The sequence below is a fragment of the Stegostoma tigrinum genome, chromosome 17 (assembly GCF_030684315.1).
Source record: "Stegostoma tigrinum isolate sSteTig4 chromosome 17, sSteTig4.hap1, whole genome shotgun sequence".
Taxonomy (NCBI): domain Eukaryota; kingdom Metazoa; phylum Chordata; class Chondrichthyes; order Orectolobiformes; family Stegostomatidae; genus Stegostoma; species Stegostoma tigrinum.
In genome coordinates, this window is record NC_081370.1 from 27,923,107 (window position 1) to 27,944,553 (window position 21,447).

At 40.8% G+C, this 21,447-nt stretch overlaps 1 protein-coding gene across 5 annotated transcripts in view; it reads left to right on the forward strand.

The window, feature by feature from the left end:
- Nucleotides 1–21,447, forward strand: part of scube2 (signal peptide, CUB domain, EGF-like 2) — a 159,145-nt gene that overhangs the window by 45,999 nt on the left and 91,699 nt on the right. For 4 of the 5 annotated variants that reach the window (XM_048545799.1, XM_048545800.1, XM_048545804.1 and 1 more), the window contains exons 5-7: nucleotides 15,338–15,463; nucleotides 16,035–16,151; nucleotides 19,475–19,564. In XM_048545799.1, the coding sequence (XP_048401756.1) occupies nucleotides 15,338–15,463; nucleotides 16,035–16,151; nucleotides 19,475–19,564 (333 nt within the window). The remainder of the gene's footprint in view (nucleotides 1–15,337; nucleotides 15,464–16,034; nucleotides 16,152–19,474; nucleotides 19,565–21,447) is intronic. The other variant, XM_048545801.1, reaches the window with a different exon arrangement.

Below are 21,447 nucleotides of genomic sequence, written 5' to 3' on the forward strand. Positions count from 1 at the left end.
ATTGCACAATGTAATGCATTTAGCAGTTCTACCAAGACAAGCCTTTTACATTTTGTTAGAAGTCTTCTCATTTTTGAAATGCTTCAGTTGTACTGCAGAAGGCTTTAACAGTTTTACTTTATCTTCAACATTCCCCTTCTTTCTCCCAACAACATTCTTCACCTTCCTTTTTCTGTCATGAACCTATGAGCCACTTTTAGTTTTGTTTGTAGGAAGAGTGGAGAAAGTCACAGCCAAATCCACGCTGTCCTTGCTCAGAGCTTCAGCTTTAGTATTTCTACAGAGGCCCAAGCAAGCAATTACCGGGGTAAGGATTGTAGCTGATTTGTCCTTCACAACACCACCACCACCCCCCCGCCCCACCGCCCCACCCCAGCACAATCACTCCAGTTGCTAGCCTGGCTAACCATGAACTCAGCATAGATCAGGGATCAATCTAGACACCAGCATGCATTTTTGTGAACAGGTAAAGAAAGTGACGAGAAATGATTTTTAGGGAAGAAATTCCAGAAATGAGGCTGAGAAATTGCTCCCGTTATCCAATGAAAATTTAAACACCAATGGCCCTTTAAATATTACATTTGCCTGTCTTTTCTCCCATCCTCAATTCTGATGGGTGGGCAGCAGACTTCAGCTGGATTAGTCCACACTTGTGGACAGAGTACTGAAATGGTTTACCATTACGCTCTGCAGATGCTTACGAGGAAACGTCCTGGTTGTACCGCCTGCCATCCGACACGTTGGAAGGATTTAACATGTTTTGACTATGTTACGTCTTCTGAGTATTGGTTTGTGATTCAAACTCAGAGCTTCTGACTTGGTCGTGATGTCCTTATCTCTCTGCTGCAAGACTTCCTTCTGAGAATACACTAAAGCAACATGATTCCTTGTGGTCATGGCTACTGGATTATTATAGGGATTGAATTAAAAAAATAACTAACTTACTATTATATAGTACTTCCAAAGCAAAAAGTTCTGGTGCTTCATATAAGCTTCACAGGAAGAGGAGGCGCTGAACAATTGTAGCCAACGCTGAGAAGTGCCCAGTCACAGAGTCATAGATTCATGCAGCATGGAAACAGACCCTTTGGTCTTATTCATGTTGACCAAATTTCCCAACCTAAACTAGTTCCACTTGCCTGCATTTGGCCTATATCCCTCTAAATCTTGCCTATTCATGTACCTGTCCAAATGTCTTCTAAAAATTGTCACTGTCGTTAGCACCACCACTTGCCCTGGCAGTTCATTCCAAACCACCCTCTGTGTGAAAAAGTTACCCCTCAGGTCCCTTTTACATCTTTCTCTTGCCTGAAAAATATGCTCTTTAGTTTTGCCTGGTGACTCAGTTGAAGGGACTTGTAAGGACAGAAAGAGGGGAAAAAAAGGTTTCGTGGATGAACTTCCAGAGATGAGGTCCAGATCTGAACTGAAGGCTCTGTCACTGACGGAGGATTGACAGGTAGTGGAAGAATAAAAGAGGGTACTGGAGGGCAAAATTTAGAGCGGGTTGGAGAGGATGTCAAGGCCACAGTAGGAGTTGTTGATCAGCATTTATTAGGATTTCACATTGGGGTTTAGGGAGCCAATTTCAACTGAAAGGATAGGCAAGGAAGAGTTGGTCTGTTTCAAAATGTAGGCTGAAGATTTGATGACAAGTTGGTGTTGTAGCAGGAAAGCCACTTAGAAGAGCATTGAAGAAGTCAAGTCTGGAGGAAAAACAAGCTTTAAGAATTCTGGAAATGGTAGAATAAGCAAATATAAGAGTGAGCAATATTGCAACTGTGGAAATAAGTGACATTGGGAGTGAAGAAAATGAGGATTTTGAGACCTAACTCTGGGATGAGCAGAGCACAAGAGCCCGTACAACTTAGTTCAGGCCCCTTTTAAAAACAACAAAGGAGCAGCATTTTTGATTAAAATAAAGAAAGATGGTTCAAAACTCCACTTGTTAATCAAAAGAAATTCTGGCTCATCCATGTTAAATTTTTTTTTGAGTAGCTGTGATTACAGTATTTTTATGTATTGGACTAAATTCTATTGTGCTGTCTGTTTTAATAGTTTTGCTCATTTGTATAAAACAGGAATATATGGCCAGCTGGACAAGAGTGTGACTGTCCAGAAACTATTACTCAAAGTAGCAGTTATAAATATTCGGTAAATTACAGATTTTAACAGTGTATCCGATCAATACTACTCATGCATAAATGATTGTTTTACTATTCATTAGATATCTAAAATTAAATATAATAGTGTTAGAATAATGCATAGTTTGTATTGAATATTCTGGTTAGTAGCAGAAATGTCATATTTATGTCTTTGTTTAAATATTCGTGCAAGAGTAAAGATTTTGTCTTGCTCGGTAAATGTTATTTATTGAAGCAGTCATGTTTCTGACTATAAAGAGTTTTCTCTCCTCCCTCACTATTCATCTTGGCTTTGCTGTCAAGCTTTTAGACCTTCAGCTGGGGCAGAACAAAAGACCCCTGCTGAAGCACCCTGGAGTACTTAATCACTTTGAATGATGGATCTGGCTCTTGGAGCTTAACGTGTCTTCTTCTTTTTTATTATCTTGAAGTTGTGCTTTTGAAATTCGGCAGAATAACAAATGAAGCATGTTGCTAGGATGATTGAAACTTTATTCCAGGCTGTGTCAGGTATGGATAATGTGTGAACCTGCAGAATGCGGTGGTAATATTCCCACTATGTTGATATGTGTCGTGTGATTCAAACAGAACTCAAGAACTGAAATGAATCCCAATGAACAGTAAAGACAGTAACAGTAAAATTAAAATAGTTTCTTCTGCTTTAGCACATGAAATGGCTATAGCAGTGTGTACTTTACAGAGCGAAATGTTCACAAAAATTTGATCTTTATTTGAGAACAACAGACTTTATTTTATTGATAGATTGGGAACATAGTACTAATTAGCCCCAGTGTATCTCGTTAAGAACATCTGAAGTGTGATGAAAATGATCCCTTTCCACCCTGTGTTTGCACTTCATCTTATTCATATACTCATACAGATTGCCTTTTAAATGTTGTAATTGTACCAGCCTCCACCGTTTCCTTTGGCAGCTCATTCCATACACAAACTACCCTTTGCATGAAAAGGTTGCCTGTTAGGTCCATTTTAAATCTTCCCCCCCTCACCTTAAACAGATGCCCTCAAGTTTTGGACTCCCCCACCACAGGGAAATGACCTATTTATGCCTCTCGATTTTATAAATCTCTGTAAGGTCACCCCTCAGATTCCAGTGCTTCAGGGAAAATAACCACAGTTTATTCAGCCTTTCCCTTTAGCTTAAGCTCTCCAACCCTGGCAACATGCTTGTAAATCTTTTCTGAACCCTTTCAAGCTTCACAACATCCATCCAATGGCAGGGAGACTAGAATTCATGCAGTGTTCCAAAAGTGGCCTCACCAAGGTCCTTTACAGTCACATGACCTCTAAACTCCTATAATCAGCGCACTGACCAATAAAGGCAAGCATGCCAAATGGCGCCATCACTATCACCTCAACCTGGGATTCCACCTTCAAGGAACTATGAACCTGCACTCCAAATCTCTTCTTTTCAGCAACACTGTCCAGGACCTTACCATCAAGTGTCTAAGTCCTGCCATAATTCACCTTACCAAAATGCAGCATCTCCCATTTATCTAAGTTAAACTCCATCTGCCACTCCTCAGCCTTTTGGCTCATCTGATCCGATTGTACTCTGAGGTAACCTTCTTGGCTGTCCACGACACCTCCAATTTTGGTTTCGCCTGCATACTTACGAACCATACCTTCTATGTTAACATCCAAATTATTTGAATAAATTGATGAAAAGCAGTGGATCCAGCGCTGATCCTCGTGGTGACCACTGACCACAGGCCTCCAGTCTGAAGAGTCACCCTCCACCACTACCCGCCGTCTTCTACCTTCAAGACAGTTCTGTATCCAGAGCCTAGTTGTCCCTTTATTCCATGTGTTCTAACCTTGCTAACCAGTCTACCATGCAGAAACTTGGAAAATGCCTTACTGAAGTCCATATAGATCATATCAATCTTCTTTGTTACTTCTTCCAAAAATTCCATCAATTTAGTGAGACATGACTTGCCATGCACAAAGCCAATGTTGACTATCTCTGATCGGTCCTTGTCTTTCCAAACACGCACAAATCCTTCCCTTCAAAATCCCTGCCATAACTTGCCCACCGCTGTTGTCAGGCTCATTGGTCTATAGTTTTGTAAAATTGCTTCAATGATCTGCAAAAATGCAATCACTTGTCTAATTTCACAGTGCAGCACTGAATGAAATTCCTTTATATTTAAATGCATTTATTTTGTGTTTGCTTGATATGGTCCAAATTATTTTCTTTGCGCTCTTAAACTTGATGGATGTTATTGCAGTTGGGCATGTTTGTGCTATGATGACTTCCGCTTTTGATCTGTACTTCACTTAGCAAAAAATGCATGTATTAGCAGCCATGAATCTGCGCTATGTAAAAAGGAGCTTACTTGTTTGTTTGTTGGATTTAGCACCCTTCCTCACAGTATATCCTACTGTTCTAGCATCCATATCATAACCAGTTATACAGTACTACAAGATAACAAATTGTGGAGCTGAATGAACACAGCAGGCGAAGCAGCATTCTAGGAGCACAAAAGCTGACGTTTCGGTCCTAGACCCTTCGTCAGAGAGGGGGATGGGGAGAGGGTTCTGAAATAAATAGGGAGAGAGGGGCAGGCGGAACGAAGATGGATAGAGGAGAAGATAGGTGGAGAGGAGAGTATAGGTGGGGAGGTAGGGAGGAGATAGGTCAATCCGGGGAGGATGGACAGGTCAAGGAGGCAGGATGAGGTTAGTAGGTGGGAATGGAGTTGCGGCTTTAGGTTGGAGGAGGGGATGGGTGAGAGGAAGAACAGGTTAGGGAGGCAGAGATGAGCTGGGGTCGTTTTGGGATGCAGTTGGGGAAGGGGAGATTTTGAAGCTTGTGAAGTCCACATTGATACCATTGGGCTGCAGGGTTACCAAGCGGAATATGAGTTCCTGTTCCTGCATCCTTCGGGTGGCATCATTGTGGCACTGCAGGAGGCCCAGGATGGACATGTCGTCTAAGGAATGGGAGGGGGGAGTTAAAATGGTTCACGACTGGGAGGTGCAGTTGTTTATTGTGAACTGAGTGGAGGTGTTCCGCAAAGCGATCCCCAAGCCTCCGCCTGGTTTCCCCAATGTAGAGGAAGCCACAACAGGTACAGTGGATACAGTATACCACATTGGCAGATGTGCAGGTGAACATCTGCTTGATATGGAAAGTCATCTTGGGGCCTGTGATGGGGGTGAGAGAGGTGTGGGGGCAAGTGTAGCACTTCCTGTGGTTGCAGGGGAAGGTGCCGGGTGTGTTGGGGTTGGAGGGGAGTGTGGAGCGGACAAGGGAGCCGTGGAGAGAGTGGTCTCTCTGGAGGTGGAGAAGGGTGGGGATGGAAAAATGTCTTGGGTGGTGGGGTCGGATTGTAGATGGCAGAAGTGTCGGAGGATGACGCGTTGTATCTGGAGGTTGGTGGGTTGGTATGTGAGGACTAGGGGGATTCTCTTTGGGTGGTTTTTGCGGGGACGGGGTGTGAGGGATGTGTTACGGGAAATGCAGGAGACAAGGTTGAGGGTGTTCTCGACCACTGCGGGAGGGAAGTTGTGGTCCTTGAAGAATGCGGACATCTGGGATGTGCCGGAGTAGAATGCCTCATCCTGGGAGCAGATGAGGTGGAGGCGACGGAATTGGGAATATGGTATGGACTTTTTGCAGGAGGTAGCTGTGGGAGTCGGTGGGCTTGAAATGGATATCAGTTTCTAGCTGGTTGCCTGAGGTGGAGACAGAGAGGTCCAGGAAGGTGAGGGATGTGTTGGAGATGGCCCAGGTGAACTTGAGGTTGGGGTGGAAGGTGTTGGTGAAGTGGATGAACTGTTCGAGCTCCTCTTGGGAGCAAGAGGTGGCGCCAATACAGTCATCAATGTAACGGAGGAAGAGGTAGGGTTTGGGGTCAATGTAGGTGCGGAAGAGGGACTGTTCCACGTAACCTACAAAGAGGCAGGCATAGCTTGGACCCTCCCCCCACTGCATCCCAAAACCAGCCCCGCCCCCCCAACCTGTTCTTCCTCTCACCTATCCCCCCCTCCCACCTCAAGCCACAACTCCCTTTCCCACCTACTAACCTCATCCCGCCTCCTTGACCTGTCTGCCCTCCCCGGACTGACCTATCCCCTCCCTACCTCCCCACCTATACTCTCCTCTCCACCTATCTTCTCTTCTATCCATCTTCAGTCCGCCTGCACCTCTCTCCCTATTTATTTCAGAACGCACTCCCCATCCCCCTTTTCTGATGAATGGTCTAGGCCCGAAACGTCAGCTTTTGTGCTCCTAAGATGCTGCTTGGCCTGCTGTGTTCATCCAGCTTCACACTTTGTTATCTTGGATTCTCCAGCATCTGTAGTTCCCAGTATCTCTGATTACTGTACTACAATTTAGTTCTGACGCCATTTGAGCTGCTTGTTTTTCACAACATGAAAAAGAAAAGCATGGAGCATTGTACTCTACTTTGATGAAGACTGAGGTAACATCTTTTTCAACACTTGGTGTAAAATTAATTATTAATCAGAATTGGATCTTACCTGTTTAGATGAGCCTTTGTTTCTCTATCATACTTGTAGTGCCATTACTACTAGTGAAGCTGAAATGAAACCAAAAATCCTTTGTGGCAATAATGCAAAATGATAAATCTGAGTTTGCTCACTGCAATGAGAAATAATCAGTTGATGACTAATATAATCTACCAACTCCCTAATGCTCACGATCAATTTCATCCTATTGCTTTGTTATGAAAGAGTGTAAAGGAATAAGTTATAAGATTGCTGAACCTTTCACTGGGATTACTGCTAAGGATTTTTAAAATGTAAGATCATGAAAAAAATCACTAAATTGATCTAGTGCCATTTAATTCCTTCACCTAGTGTCAATGGAAGCTCTAAAGAGCAAAAACTAATTTTTGATTATATTCCCATCTGTAATGTAATCTGGCATTAGTTAATAGTTGCGGTGAAAATTTCAATTTGCCAAATCTTGTTACATTGATGTTGAGGTTTTGGAATTCCTTGAGAACCTTGTAGTTTTTAGTGATTACTGAAAGGTGTTAGTGCGTATCAGCGTTGTCAGTGGGAGTAATTTAGAAGTATTTTGTAAGACCTGGGACAATAATTTTTGATATTTTTGCAAATTTTACATTGGCCATCCTATTTGTCCTCAGTGCAGAAGAATTTCAATGACACAAAATATGGGCTTCTAAGAGCACTCTATTCTGTATCACATTCTGCTCCTCAGCTATATCATTGAACACTGATTGAAGTGCTGTGTTTTTAATGGCCCTCGTAGACTGCTCAGTAAAGTCCTTAAAGCAGAGGTAGAGATTACGTAATTGCAGCAAGCTACTTGTACGTTGAGGGTACAATTGCATTTTTCCAAACAAAAAAAATAGCATTATTGTTCACAGTTACAAATGATAAAGTTACCCTGTTATCATGGTCACAAAGAAAATTAGCATTCGTTAACAAAATGGTATCTTGACTCAAGTCAGTTCCACTTTTCAGCAGTTTTTGCAAACATAGTCTTTCAATTATGCCAGCTTCCTAATGACGCACACATGCATTGTTGGCTGTTTCTTTGATATCAGCTCATTCCGAGGGCGACGTACCTCCTTGGAGGAATGTCATCCCCACGCTGAGTGCTGTGGTTGGTGGACCTGTGGGACTGATGACCGATTGTACTCTGTGCAGGTGGTAAGATCACTTCTTCCTGATCCACTGTCATTGAAGGCACAGCTTCTCCAGTTGTAAATAGATGTCTGTGATTGTTTACGTCTATGGTTGTTCATGTTCTCTCTGCATGTGGTCAAGGTGATAACTGCTGTATCTATGTCCCAAGTTGTTGTGTGAGCTGACTGGCTTTTCAAGGCAATACCTCCTTAGACTTATCCAACTGAATTATGACTTTTTGTCTTTCTATCTATCTTGATGTCATCACTCAAGCTTGCTTCTACTTCTAGATTTAACCGTTTATTTTGCTATTGGAGGAGTATTTTGGGTTTGTTGTGACATGAGTTTTTGGACTGAACTACTCCCCATGCCTTCAGTAGGGTTTTCTCCCCTCAAGGATTGCCTTGTGCAAGTTTATGCCAGATGTGCCCAATTACTTCATGATCCCTTTGGTGATTTTTCAGTACGACCTCCCTCGCTGTCTCCCTTTCTCTCTCTCTCCATTTGACTAGGAATAGTGTGGAGAAGATGTATGCTGCTGAATTTCCTAACCCTTTATGAAGTGGCTGCGTTCTTCAAATCTTCACTCATGAATGAGAGCCACTGTCACTCATCACAATGTCTTGAAAGCTGAATGAAAAAAATGCACTTTCAGGCCCCCTACAATTATTTTGGTGGCAGTTGATGTCAACTGGTCTCGCTCCCAGTCATCAAAATTGTAGCCAGTGGTGACCATTTCTTGTGAAAATGAAGATGCTTCCTCCAAACTTCATCCTAGACCTTTCCAGGATGTCATTTGTCATAAGTAGCTCTTTAGCTTGATTTTCATTTCAAGCACAACAGTGCTTGTGTGATACACATCAGACAGGTTCTCTGTCTAAAGTAACTGTGTCTCTCCCAAGCAAGTTCTTGATTCAAGTGCTCACAAGCAAAAACAATAGCTAGGCAGTCTTTTTCTATCTGGGTGTAGTGTCATTCGGATTACTTCGATGTCTTGGATGTAAATGCAATGGGTGTAATTACTGCATAAGTGTTGCTCTAAGTCCTGCCTCTTTGGCATCGCACTGCAAGGTGATTTCATCATTGACTTCATAGTATTTCAGCCTGGGATTTGTCACCAGTGGTTATTTGAATCTAGTTGAAACTGCTTCTTGTTTGGTGCCTCAATACGACATGTCTTGGTGGTGAGCTTGCCCAGAGTTTAACAATCTAATGTCAAGCAAGGAAAGAATGTCATTAAATCCGAAAAAAAACCTTGATAAAATATAGATCACACTGTATGGAGCTACAGGAACACAGTAGGCCAGGCAGCATCAGAGGAGCAGGAAAGTTGATGTTTTGGGTCAGGACCCTTCTTCAGAAAGAAGGGCCTGAGAAGGGCCCTGACCCAAAATGCCAACTTTTCTGCTCCTCCGATGGTGCCTGGCCTGCTTTGTTCCTTCAGCTCCACACTGTATTATCTCTGACTCCAGCATCTGCAGTTCTTACCATCTCCTTGATAAAATTTGGCTTTTTTCAGTGATACTAATTTTCTTACTTTCTGAATTCAATACCTCTTCTCTTTCTTGAGTTTATCTACTCTAAAATATACTTGTGTTTCAGTCTTCTTGCTATTTATTCCTCAATCCTTCAAACTATTTTGTAAAGAAATGCACAGTTGCTTGTCCCGATGTAAGGGACATGCCACATGATCACAGTTCTCTGGTCCAAAACCCCTTGAACATTTATTAGTTAGTAATCCTTCCTATCTTTTGTTGTATTAGGGATGATGTCGGGCAAACCTGAAGTATCATTGATCCTGTGAATTTTATCCTATTGTGAAATCATCATCAAATTCATGTAACACGATGGTACATCTGAAAATCATTTTGATGCTTTCACTTGTGACTTGTAATGCAGTTCCAGTCACCAACCCTCTGAGAGGAACTTATTGAAAAGCTAAAGGTTTAAACAAAGGTGTACGGACTTTGAAAAAGTGCAAAAGTTTGAACAGAATAGTTGACAAATGCTTAACATAATTAAGCAGTTGTAACACAAAAGAAATAGCTAACTAGCACCAGTATTACCCTAGTATTCAGTCTGGTACATCGGGCCTATCTATCTCTCAGATGTCCATTTTATTTAGGAACAAAACAACAGGAGGAGGCTCTACAGCCCATTGAACATGCACTGCCATTCAATATGATCATGGGGATTGAACATTGCTGTCCCTATTACCCATGCTAGCCAATAATCCTGCATGCCATTAGTAATCAGAAACTTATCAGTCTCTACTTTAAACATACTCGAAGACTGAGCTTCCACTGATTTCAGAGGTGGAGAATTCCCAAGGTTTACTGTCTCCTGAGTTAAAAACCTCTCCCCTCATCATGGACCTAAATGGAAACGCAACATTTTCAAACCCTGTCCTCTGGCTCTAGACCCCCTATATAGGTGAAACATCAGCCCTGTCTTTTCCTTCAAGTAGTCTGTAAGTTTCAGTTCGTTCACCCTTTCTTCTTCAAAACTAAAGAATATGGGCTTAAATTTGTCTTTCTCTCTCTCTCTGTCTCTCTGTCTCTCTCTCTCTCTCTCTCTCTCTCCCTCTCTCTCCCTCTCTCTCTGAACCCAATTTCTCCCTCTCTTTCTCAAGTTTACCCACTTCATAGGGCAGCCCAACAATCCCAGGAATAAAAATGCCACAAACAGGAACAGAAAATTATCAAGAAACGTTATAATTAGAGGAATAGAGTGTAAGGACTAGGAAGTTATGCTGCTTAAAAAAATCCCTGGTTAGACCTCACTTAGAGCACTGGGATCAGGTCTGGGCACCACACCTTAGGAAAAATATATTGGTCTTGTGAGAGTGCAGTGTAGGTTTACAAGAATGAGGGATTGAGTTATGAGGAGCGGTTATAAAAATTAGGACTGTTTTCCATAGAATTTAGAAGGTTAAGGAGTCATCTGATTGAAGTCTTCAAGATATAACGGGAAAAAAACAGGGTAGATAAAGATAAATTATTTCCACTGGTTGGGGATTCCAGAACTAAAGATACAGTCTAAAAGTTAGAAAGCTAGGTGTTTGGAACTCTCTTTCACAAATGGGAGTAAATACAGGATCAGTTGTTAATTTTAACTCTGAGAAAGATTCATTTTGTTAAGCAATGGTATTCGGACACATAGGCCAAAGGCAAGAATATGCAGATAGGTCACAGGTCAGGACTGATGTCCTTGATTGGCAGAATGGGCCTGAGGATTTGAATGGCCTACCCCTGTTCCTGTAAGACTGGTGAACAGTTGTTGCATTCCTTTGCGGAAATAGTATTGTTCCTGAGGTAAGGAAACTAAAATTGTGCATCGTACTCCAGGTGCATTCTAACTGACCAAGCATTTATGCATTGAGGCAAGATCTCGCTACTTCTGCACTCAAATCCTTTTGAAATAAAGGCTAACATTCCATTTGCCTTCCCAGTAGCTTGTTGCACCTGCACGTTAAATCTTCTGTCACTTACCGACAAGGACACCTAGGTCCAATTGTACTTTTACAGTTTCCAACATCTCAGCATTTGAAAAATATTCTGCCCATCTGTTTGTCCTATCGAAGTTGGTATCCTCACAGTTTCCGAACTTTATTCCATCTGCCATGTTCTCGCCCATTCACTAAACCTGTCCAAATCCTCCTGAAACTGTTTTACAACTTCCTCACAACAAACATTACCTTGCATCGTCACAAATTTGGAAATAATACATCTGGTCGTCACCTCCAAATTGCTGACATAGATTGTGAACAGCTCGGACTCGAATACTGGATCTTATGGTACCCCACTAGTCGCAGCTTGACAAAGTGAGAATGACCCATTTATTCCTAACAGATGGCATTTTAAGTAAGAAGAAGAATCTCAGTGTAATCATGAGCCTTGTTTCAGTGATTTTGATATTCAGATTGGTGTTCTACTTGCCTTTTGTCTCTTTTGTCTCCCAACAACTGTGTTGTGAAAATTTAAATAATGATATGGCATGACCGCTTGTTTAAACCATGCATGCCAACAGGTTCTTATGCCATCAGTGCAAGCTTGTACCTTTGGAACTTTATCTCAGTAATATAGTTGGCTGTTGATTAAGAATTACATGTTACGTAGAAGAGAGAATGCCAAAGCCATGGTTTAATGAATACTTGTAGGATATCTATTTGTGGCTTAGTTGACTCAGCCTTTAGTCAAAACCTGCTGAGTCAGATTTCCTATGACTTCTTACTCCCCTCAGTGTACAGATTAAAAGCTCCGGTGTGAACAGTTTGCTGTCAGACAGGCCTATTACATAGAGAATAATGGATGTTTGAAAGTGATTTACTCCAGTAAGAAGTTCAGATGGTATCATAAATTCCAAGAGGAGGCATGGTGCCCCAGTGGTTAGCACTACTGCCGCACAGTGCCAGGGACCTGGGTTCGACTCCACCCTTGGGTGACTGACTGTGTGGAGTTTGCACATTCTCCCTGTGTCTTTGTGGGTTTCCTCTGGGTGCTTCAGTTTCCTCCCACGGTCCATAAATGAGCAGGCTAGGTGGATTGGCCATGCATGCTAAATTGACCATAGTGTTCAGGGATGTGTAGATTAGGCACATGGGCCTGGGTGGGATGCTGTAAGGGTCGTTGTGGACTTGTTGGGCCAAATAGCCTGTTTCTGCACTGTGGGGTTTCTGTGCTCAAGGCTGGATGTCGATCTTGTTTTGTCAACTGACCTCCAAGCGTATGTCATTTCTTGGTCAGTCTTATTATATATAAATCTTGGTGTCACACATTAGTTGTAGCCATCACTTAATGGTGACTTAATATGACGTATAGCTTGATTCCATAGCTGATATGTACAATATCCAGATGTACTCCTTGTCCTGTGTTGTTAGGAGTTATCATAGTTACCCCTGTTATATCTGGGTGTGTGACAGGAAAGCTATGAGGGTTCCTGTTGGTTGCTATCCAGAAACCAGCAGCACCCCGGCAACGTATGTGGTGCCCAGTGATTTCAGGCTCGCAAGGTTTGTTTGCAGTGCTCACAGCAGTCGAACAGTGTCCAGATCCTCACTGGAGCATATATGAAGTGTGGTATCTGCAGCATCCCACAGCTGTCCGAAGAAGTAATAAATAAATGACTAGTTCATCAACCAAAGTTTTTAGTGTATCATGCTCTTAAATTTAGAAATGCACCCAAGGTACTTCAGAAAGCTTAATCAAGAAAATGATGCCTAACCAAAGAAGGTATTGGCAACATGACCAAATCTTTGGTTGAAGAAATGAGTTTAGAAGGAACTTTTTCTTTTAGTGTGCGTTTGAGGGAGGATCAGTCATAGGAACAGTTGTTTCAGAGATAGTAGGAATTGCTGATGCTGGAGAATCTGCGATAACAAGGTGTAGAGCTGGATGAACACAGCAGGCCAAGCAGCATCAGAGGAGCAGGAAGGCTGATGTTTCAGGCCTAGACCGTTCTTCAGAAATGGAGGAGCGGAAGGGGGTTCTGAAATAAATAGGGAGAGAGGGGGAGGGAGATAAAAGTTGGATAGAGGAGAAGATAGGTGGAGAGGAAACAGACTGGTCAAAGAGGCAGGGATGGAGCCAGTAAAGGTGAGTGTAGGTGGGGAGGTAGGGAGGAGATAGGTCAGTCCAGGGAGGACAGACAGGTCAAGGAGGCGGGATGAGGTTAGTAGGTAGGCGATGGGGGGTGGTGGGGCTTGAAGTGGGAGGAGGGGATGGATGGGAGGAAGAACAGGTTAGGGAGGCAGGGACAAGCTGGGCTGGTTTTGGGATGCAGTCACGGGAGGGGGAATTTTGAAGCTTGTGAAGTCCACATTGATACCATTGGGCTGCAGGGTTCCCAAGTGGAATATGAGTTGCTGTTCCTGCAACCTTCGGGTGGCATCATTGTGGCACTGCAAGAAGCCCCAGGATAGACATGTCGTCTAAGGAATGGGAGGGGGAGTTGAAATGATTCGCGACTGGGAAGTGCACTTGTTCAGTGCGAACTGAACGTAGGTGTTCCGCAAAGCAGTCCCCAAGCCTCCGCTTGGTTTCCCCGATGTAGAGGAGGCCGCAATGGGAACAGCGGATGCAGTATGCCACATTAGTAGATGTGCAGGTGAACATCTGCTTGATGTCGAAAGTCTTCTTGGGGCCTGGGATAGGTTTGAGGGAGGAGGTGTAGCCCTTCCTGTGGTTGTAGGGAAAAGTGCCAGGTGTGGTGGGGCTGGAGGGGAGTGTGGAGCGGACAGGGGAGTCACGGTGAGTTTGGTCCCTCCAGAAAGCCGATAAGGGTGAGGAGGGAAATTTTTTCGGTGGTGGGATCAGATTGCAGATGGCAGAACTATCAGTGGATGATGCATTGGATCTGGAGGTTGGTGGGGTGGTATGTGAGGATGAGGGGGTTTCTGTTTTGGTTGTTATTGCAGGGAGGGGTTTGAGGGACGAGTTGTGGGTTTAGCGGAAAACACGGTCGAGGGCGTTCTCGACCACTGAGGGGGAGAAGTTGCAGTCGTTGAAAAATGAGGACATCTGAGATGTACAGGAGTGGAATGCCTCACTCTGGGAGCAGATGCGGTGGAGGCGAAGGAATTGGGAATAGCAGATGGCATTTTTGCAGGAAGGTGGATGGGAGGAGGTGTATTCTAGGTAACTGCGGGAATCGGTGGGTTTGAAATGGATATCAGTTTCTAGGTGGTTGCCGGAGATGGAGACAGAGAGGCCCAGGAAGGAAAGAGAGGTATTAGAGATGGTCCAGGTGAACTTAAGGTTGGGGTGGAAGGTGTTAGTGAAGTGGATGAACTGTTCAAACTCCTCATGGGAACAGGAGGCAGCGCTGATACAGTCATCACAGTAACGGAGGAAGAGGTGGGGTTTAGGGCCAGTGTAGGTGTGGAAGAGGGACTGTTCCACATAACCTACAAAGAGGCAGGCATAGCTTGGGCCCACGGTTACCCATGGCCACCCCCTTTGTCTGTAGAAAGTGGGAGGAATTGAAAGAGAAATTGTTTGCTCTTTTTCAAATAATTCTCTTAGCTCTTTAATGTCAGCTTTGATAGGCAGACTTTTTTCTGGTTTAAAGTTTCATCAGAATGAATAGTACCTATGGATAATCTCATGTAGCAGGTCATTCACAATTAAGTACTCAAGGCCAAAAGGGAACTTGAACTGAGAACCCTGTTACTTAGAGTCCTCCCACTAAACCACCATTGACATTTCCCTGAGGTTTTCCCAATTGAAAGCATGTTAAAAAATGGAAATGTTATGGTAGAAAGATTCACTCGTTAATTGATCTCGTTAAAGAAAGCCAGGCAAGTAGTGGCTTGTGGTACTGGCTGTTCTCGCTGCACACCCCACCTCCACTAAGTCAAAGTGTGTCTGTGTAGTAATAGTGGTAACACTTTCTAAACAAAGTTCTCCCTCCTGAGACTTGATGGAATACAATGAACTGACAGGTTTATAGTTATTTTACTTCGTCTTCATTTTGTCTCTGCATGCCAATCACTTCAAAACATGACTTTTCATGAACTGTACTGAACTGATTTTCCTATTATCCTTCTTCAGAAGGAATGAGTTGCATGAACAAAGAACATGGATGTGCCCACATCTGTAGAGAAACACCAAAAGGAGGAGTAGCGTGTGAATGTAGGCCAGGTTTTGAACTAGCCAGGAATCAAAGGGGATGCCTATGTACGTAATTTTTAAAAACAAAATTAACTTTAATTTTTCTGTTTCCTTGTGTATTCTTTTGGGATGTTGAAAATATGACAAAGAAATTCAACCTTCCTCATTGTCCTTGGGCTTTTTCTGTTTGTTCTCTGAGTTAAATCAAATTGTATAAATGTAGCACTTACGCAAAAATAGTATTTTTGTATCTGTGTTCCCCTAATATTGACGTGAACTGATGACTTGCCACATACAGATGAATTTGGATATTTCTCTGGGTAGAAAACTTCGGACAGTAGCAGTTGCACAAGTCATTCTTACTATATTTCCTTGAAATAAAGATTTTAATGTTGGAGTATCTATTCAAAATGATGTGTTTAACTGCTTGATCAACACAAAATTAAATGAAAATGTATCATTATTGAATCTGACGTACCGAAACTTTGACATTTAATTGTTTAGCTAGTAAGTATGCCCCATAATTTAATTAAAGTTCTACATATATTGCTTGTCCTTTTTTGTTTATAAATGTAAAGATGTCTGCAATAGTCATGCTGATCAGCTGTTTCTTTTGGATGCGTGTAATTTTTTTTAGTAACGTGTAATCATGGAAATGGTGGGTGCCATCATACTTGTGATGATACGGATGATGGACCTGTTTGTGGCTGCCATCAAAAGTATGCCTTGCTTTCTGATGGGAAAATCTGCATTGGTAAGTTAATTGGCTCTACCTGCCATTTTTCATTCTGAACAGTTTATCCAAGTCTTGAAGCAAATCAGAGAAATTACTTTCTGAAGAATTTTTTGCTCCCACAATGTCATTCTTGTCTATTTGACGTCATGGTCTGACTGAATAGTAAAGTCGACATAGTTCTGGAGGGCCACTTTCTTTTTAGAGAGAGAGAGATGACGGGTGGTGAGTTTTATTTGAGAGTCATCGCATCATGGTTGAGGGACATGGTTGAGAAAACGGGTCCTTCATGGTGACCTCAGCCAGTACATGAATTGAACCCATACTATTGGCGCCACTCTGCATCACAAACCAGTCATCTGAGCTAACTAAACCTCTTCATGTATCTGAGTAGTAGATGTTTGTACATTTATAAATCCATTCAACCTGTGTAATGTTACTTCAGCCAAACAAATTCTTACCTTAAAATCTTGAATAAAGGCGAAGTAAATGTAACTTCTTCCATGTTAGGACTACATCAGTGTATTCAAGGCATTTTTGATAGACAATAATTTAGCTCAAAGGTGATTACTGTTTAGGTAACTGATTATTGGTGATCGCAGCTATTATTTAATGTAACTTTAGTCCCTGTTGTGTACAAGTTCAAGGCCCTGATCTTAATACAGTCATGATATTTCACATAACTGGAAGTTAATCAGTTTGTTTCCCAATCATAAATATGCTGTTTAAGGGAAATAAAATTTCCTTGTGCTATGTATTGCATTTGTTGTAGCCAACATGGAAAATAATGGAATATATTCAGTATGTTCTGGCAAACATTAACCAGAGTCTTTATTGTTAAGCAGGTATACCTTTAATAAACCTCAGAGCTGCTTATAGTTGTCTTGTTAGTTCTTCTTGGCATTTTATAGCAGCAATAATAAAATGCAATGTAAATGCTGTTGTTTCTGTTTTTTTTTAAATAATTTTCTGATAAAATTTTAGTAATTAGCATCAATAAGGTCAAGATCCCACAAAAATAACTATGTCCTACAGAATAGGACTATAATATTTTTTATTGACGAACATTGATTGAATGAAAAATAGTTTAATGCTTATGTGGTGACAAACTGATTTGCTAAAGTCTTTTTCTGAGTAAAGTCCAATCAATTACTCTCCCAACCCTTTTCTGCCTCCCATTGTACCTGACTATACACCAGAGGCTGGAAATTTGACAGTCCTGCAAAATTTCCAAGTTGGCTGTAAAGTTGTTTTATCCAATTGAACTTTATTCTTAAACATTTTGATGTCTGCAAAATAAAGCAAATTTGAGACAAATTTGGCTCAACTTTATTTTGTAATAACTAAAAACTGAATGAATAATGAATGCTGTAAGTCAGGAACAAAAACAAGAGTTGATGGAAAAGCTCAGCAGGTCTGGCAGCACCTGTGCAGAGAAAGCAAAGTTAACATTTCGGCTCCAGGGTCCAATGAGTTCTGAGGAAGGGTCACTGGGCCTGAAATATTAACTCTGATTACTCTCCACAGACGGTGTCAGACCTGCTGAGCTTTTCCAACAATTTCTGTTTATTTTGTAATAATGAGTTTGAAAAAGTTCAATTGTTTGGGATTCTGATTTTTCACAATGAAAAGGGTAAAACTGTAAATGCTGGAAATCTGAAATGAAAGCAGCAAATAATGGCATCGCACATCAAATAAATCAGCATTTATAAAGAGAAAAGACAGGATTTGATAGTTTGGACATGGAACTGTGATCAGAGACTTGGTTTTCAGATCTAAAGAAGTAAATTCCGATGAATGGTATGTACGAACCAGCAACATCCTGCCTCTTTCTTTTCATAAATAAACACTGACTTGCTTGTGTGATTGCAACATTTTCTGTCGTAACTGCTAACGATTACAAAATATTCAAAGAAATTAGTATCTGAAACTTGACATTATCTTTTATATTGGACCTATTTCAAAAGCTAAGATTATTTAGACTTTACTCAAAGGACAACAAAACAAATGCAACAGAAAGTTTGAGAATTTACTTGCTCACGAGTTGATATTACTCTGTCTTATTCAAAAGGCTTACTAATCCCTTTCTTCTGTGATTTCCTTTACATTTTTCTAAGCTGTTGTGCTCTGGTGGTGACTCTGCCTGCCTTATCTGCAGCCAAACTGAAGTCAAATATTATTATTATTTTAACATAATTATCTCTATTGCAGCCATGCTGATTAGAATTTTATACAATCCTAATTTTTTCTGTACAAGTAGAGTACAAGAAGCTGAGACTTCTCTTAGCTGACGGCGATACTGAAGAGAATACGGAACACAGGACTTTGTCTGTTTTTATCTAATGTAATTTATTCTTGTTTGGATGCACTAATCAATTGCATGAAATTAAAAGACTTTTAGGTGAAATATTAATATTTTTTATTTACAGTATAAAGGTGATCGGAAGCATGCTTGTCAGAAGAAAAATGCATGACCATTCCATTTTCTCCTTGTATATTCATGCTAACTTAGCTGCCAGAGAAATTTAAGAATTTACATATTTGTTTTGGAAATTGGCTGTTTTTAATCACATTGAATGATTAAGAGAAGGCGTCAAACATTTTGAAAGCATGTCAAAACATGATAATTGGATTTTATTTGCTGATTATTCTGCCATGTTATTTAGCACCACTTTGGCTTTTTGATTTGTCTCGATTGCTTATAAGCAAACTGGCAACCAGTACTGTAGCAAACACCAATTTAATCACAGGATTACTTTATGCATGCATTTTGTTTTGCATTTTTCTTCATTTGAAATGATTCTAGTTGATTACCCACTTTATCCAATATTGGATTGCTTCTCTGCTTCTTTAATAACCAATCTCAGTTGCACTTTCTGTTGCTTTTGAATGCTTTATCTTTTTGTTTCCCAATTAAGTTTTTTTGCACACTTGTGTTTTCGACTGCCCTTATTTACAGCATTATTCTCTCAAGAAAAGTGAAAGCTAGCTGCTACATGTACTTGGGAACATAGAACTAGTAACATAAGAAAATGTATTGCTGTAAACCACTGATAAAAAAGAAAAATGATGAAAACTGAAACAAGAACAGGAAATACTGGAAATACAAGAGCTGGAAAGAGAAAGGTCCCAACTGCAGTCTTTTTTTTGTACATTTACAGTACTTCCTGTTGTTAATGCTGCAAACACTAGTTATTGATGCAATGTGGAAGACAAAACAATAAAGGGAAAAGCATTGTTTCATTGCCTTTCCACAACATACATATATATATATACACACAAAAATAACTTTTTCTTCTTTGGTTTGATCAATGCAATATATTTTGTGCTTGCTTGTATTATAGAAAAGGCTGAGGCTGCAATTGAGAACTCTGAATACAATGCCACGTCATTAACTGATGTGGACAAACGGGTGAAACGCCGACTGCTAATGGGTAAAAATTAAAAAGCTTCTAGTGCACTAATAGTTTCTTTTTTGCTCCCTTTATCCTTTCATTTCAAGGCTAGCTCTTAGCTAGATCTGAACGTCACCACACTGTCACTTGGATAGATATGCATGGACTTCTTTTCAATATTTAACCATCATTGTATTAACTTTCTTGCACTCTAAATAAATGTTATCAGCTTTGCGGTGACTAACACATACATGTTGCCATTTCTTAAAGGTATTTCTTGCATCCTCAAACTTACATGCTGAAAAAACATTCAAATGTTAGGATGATGTCAGGATGCACCTACTTTCTACGTGAAAATACGTGTGCCAAGCAGTACAGAGTAGTAAGATCCAATCTCCTGAGCCTTCCCTGAGTTTTATTGTTTCAGTTTACGTAACAACCTCAGCACCCATGCGCTAGGAACGAGAAAAGAACAGCCAGCTATTTTATATAGGTGTGTTGAGTTGGGTGATGGTAAGCTGTCGAAAAGGTTTTGTGCCCTCCCTGCAAGTATGTGATATCTAAGCTCAGTTTTGAGAAGTGCCCATCTGAATGAAGTATTGAAGGCCTACAGACACTTGTTGAACCATACTCCAGCAAGAATCAATGCCTGCATGAGAGATGAGAATTTCTCCATGTTTAATTTGAGTGTAATACCTTGAATATGTCAAGTTACAGGGTTGAGATGACTATCAGATCAGCCGCAACCTTATTGATGGTGGAACAGGTTTGAATGGTTTTATGTCCTACTGCTGCTCCTAAGTTCTGTGTACCTAATGTATGACCAACCATTGAAGCTTAAACAGCTTATATATTTGTCATAAAATCTATATAGCATCTGTCAAATATATCTCTATAGAATTTTGTCCATATACATAATGAAGCAGGAGCGTGAAGTTATTCACTTGCAACCCTTAAACTTTTGGTGAACCCACTATGTAACTTAATTTTATGCTCTGAATCTTACTATGAAAATAACTCCCTACAAAAATTATTTAATATTTTTTCAGCGTTTTACCAATGTTTTCTCGCTTTGCAGGACTTACTTGCCTACATATACCTAGTGAAAAGGTATTATGCTCTCATGCTGTCATGGTGTCATGTTTTGAATAACTACTGTATCTCCTTCAGCCAGACACTAAGAGATGCAAGCAGTAACTAACTTTCCCCCTTTCCCACTTAAGCATCTTGCCACAACAGTCCAGTTGCTATCAGGACCTTAGAGTTTAATTTTTTTGTACATTGTGTTTCTCCATTTCCATTAGTGTGTTTATTTTCCTAGATTCTTTATAATTTTTACTAAATAACAGTGCATCTACAATTTACTATGTAACCGTAACTTTTATTAATAAATGATGCCATTAAAGTACAATGTTAATAAAACTTACAATTTATCAAGGCTTTGCTCTCATTTCAACTGCAATTTGTGAGAATACTTAAATTTGCTATAGGCTGAAAGATTCTAGAATGTCAAACAAATATATCTATTTTAAATCTCCCAATTTAGAGCTATTTGGTCAACAGCAGGTAGCACAACTTATGAAATCATGAGATATTTTAGATGCAAGTGCGAGAATGTGTAGTTTTTTTTGTGCTTAAAAGTTGACCGGTGTTTTGAAGCAAAATTTTTCCCTCAACATTATTGCTCACTTTGCCATTGGTAGGTTGCATTTATCTCCGTTCACAATCATCAATCCTTTTATCTGAAATTATCTAGACTGTTTTTTTGTTGTACACGTCATAACAGCCTGTTAATCAGATTCCTTAAGTCACTTTGACAGTGAGGATAAAATGTATCATGTGCAAAACATTTAAAGACATAACCATATATTTCTTTGTGCAGAACAAACCAAACTTGGGTTGAATTTTACCGATACTTTCAA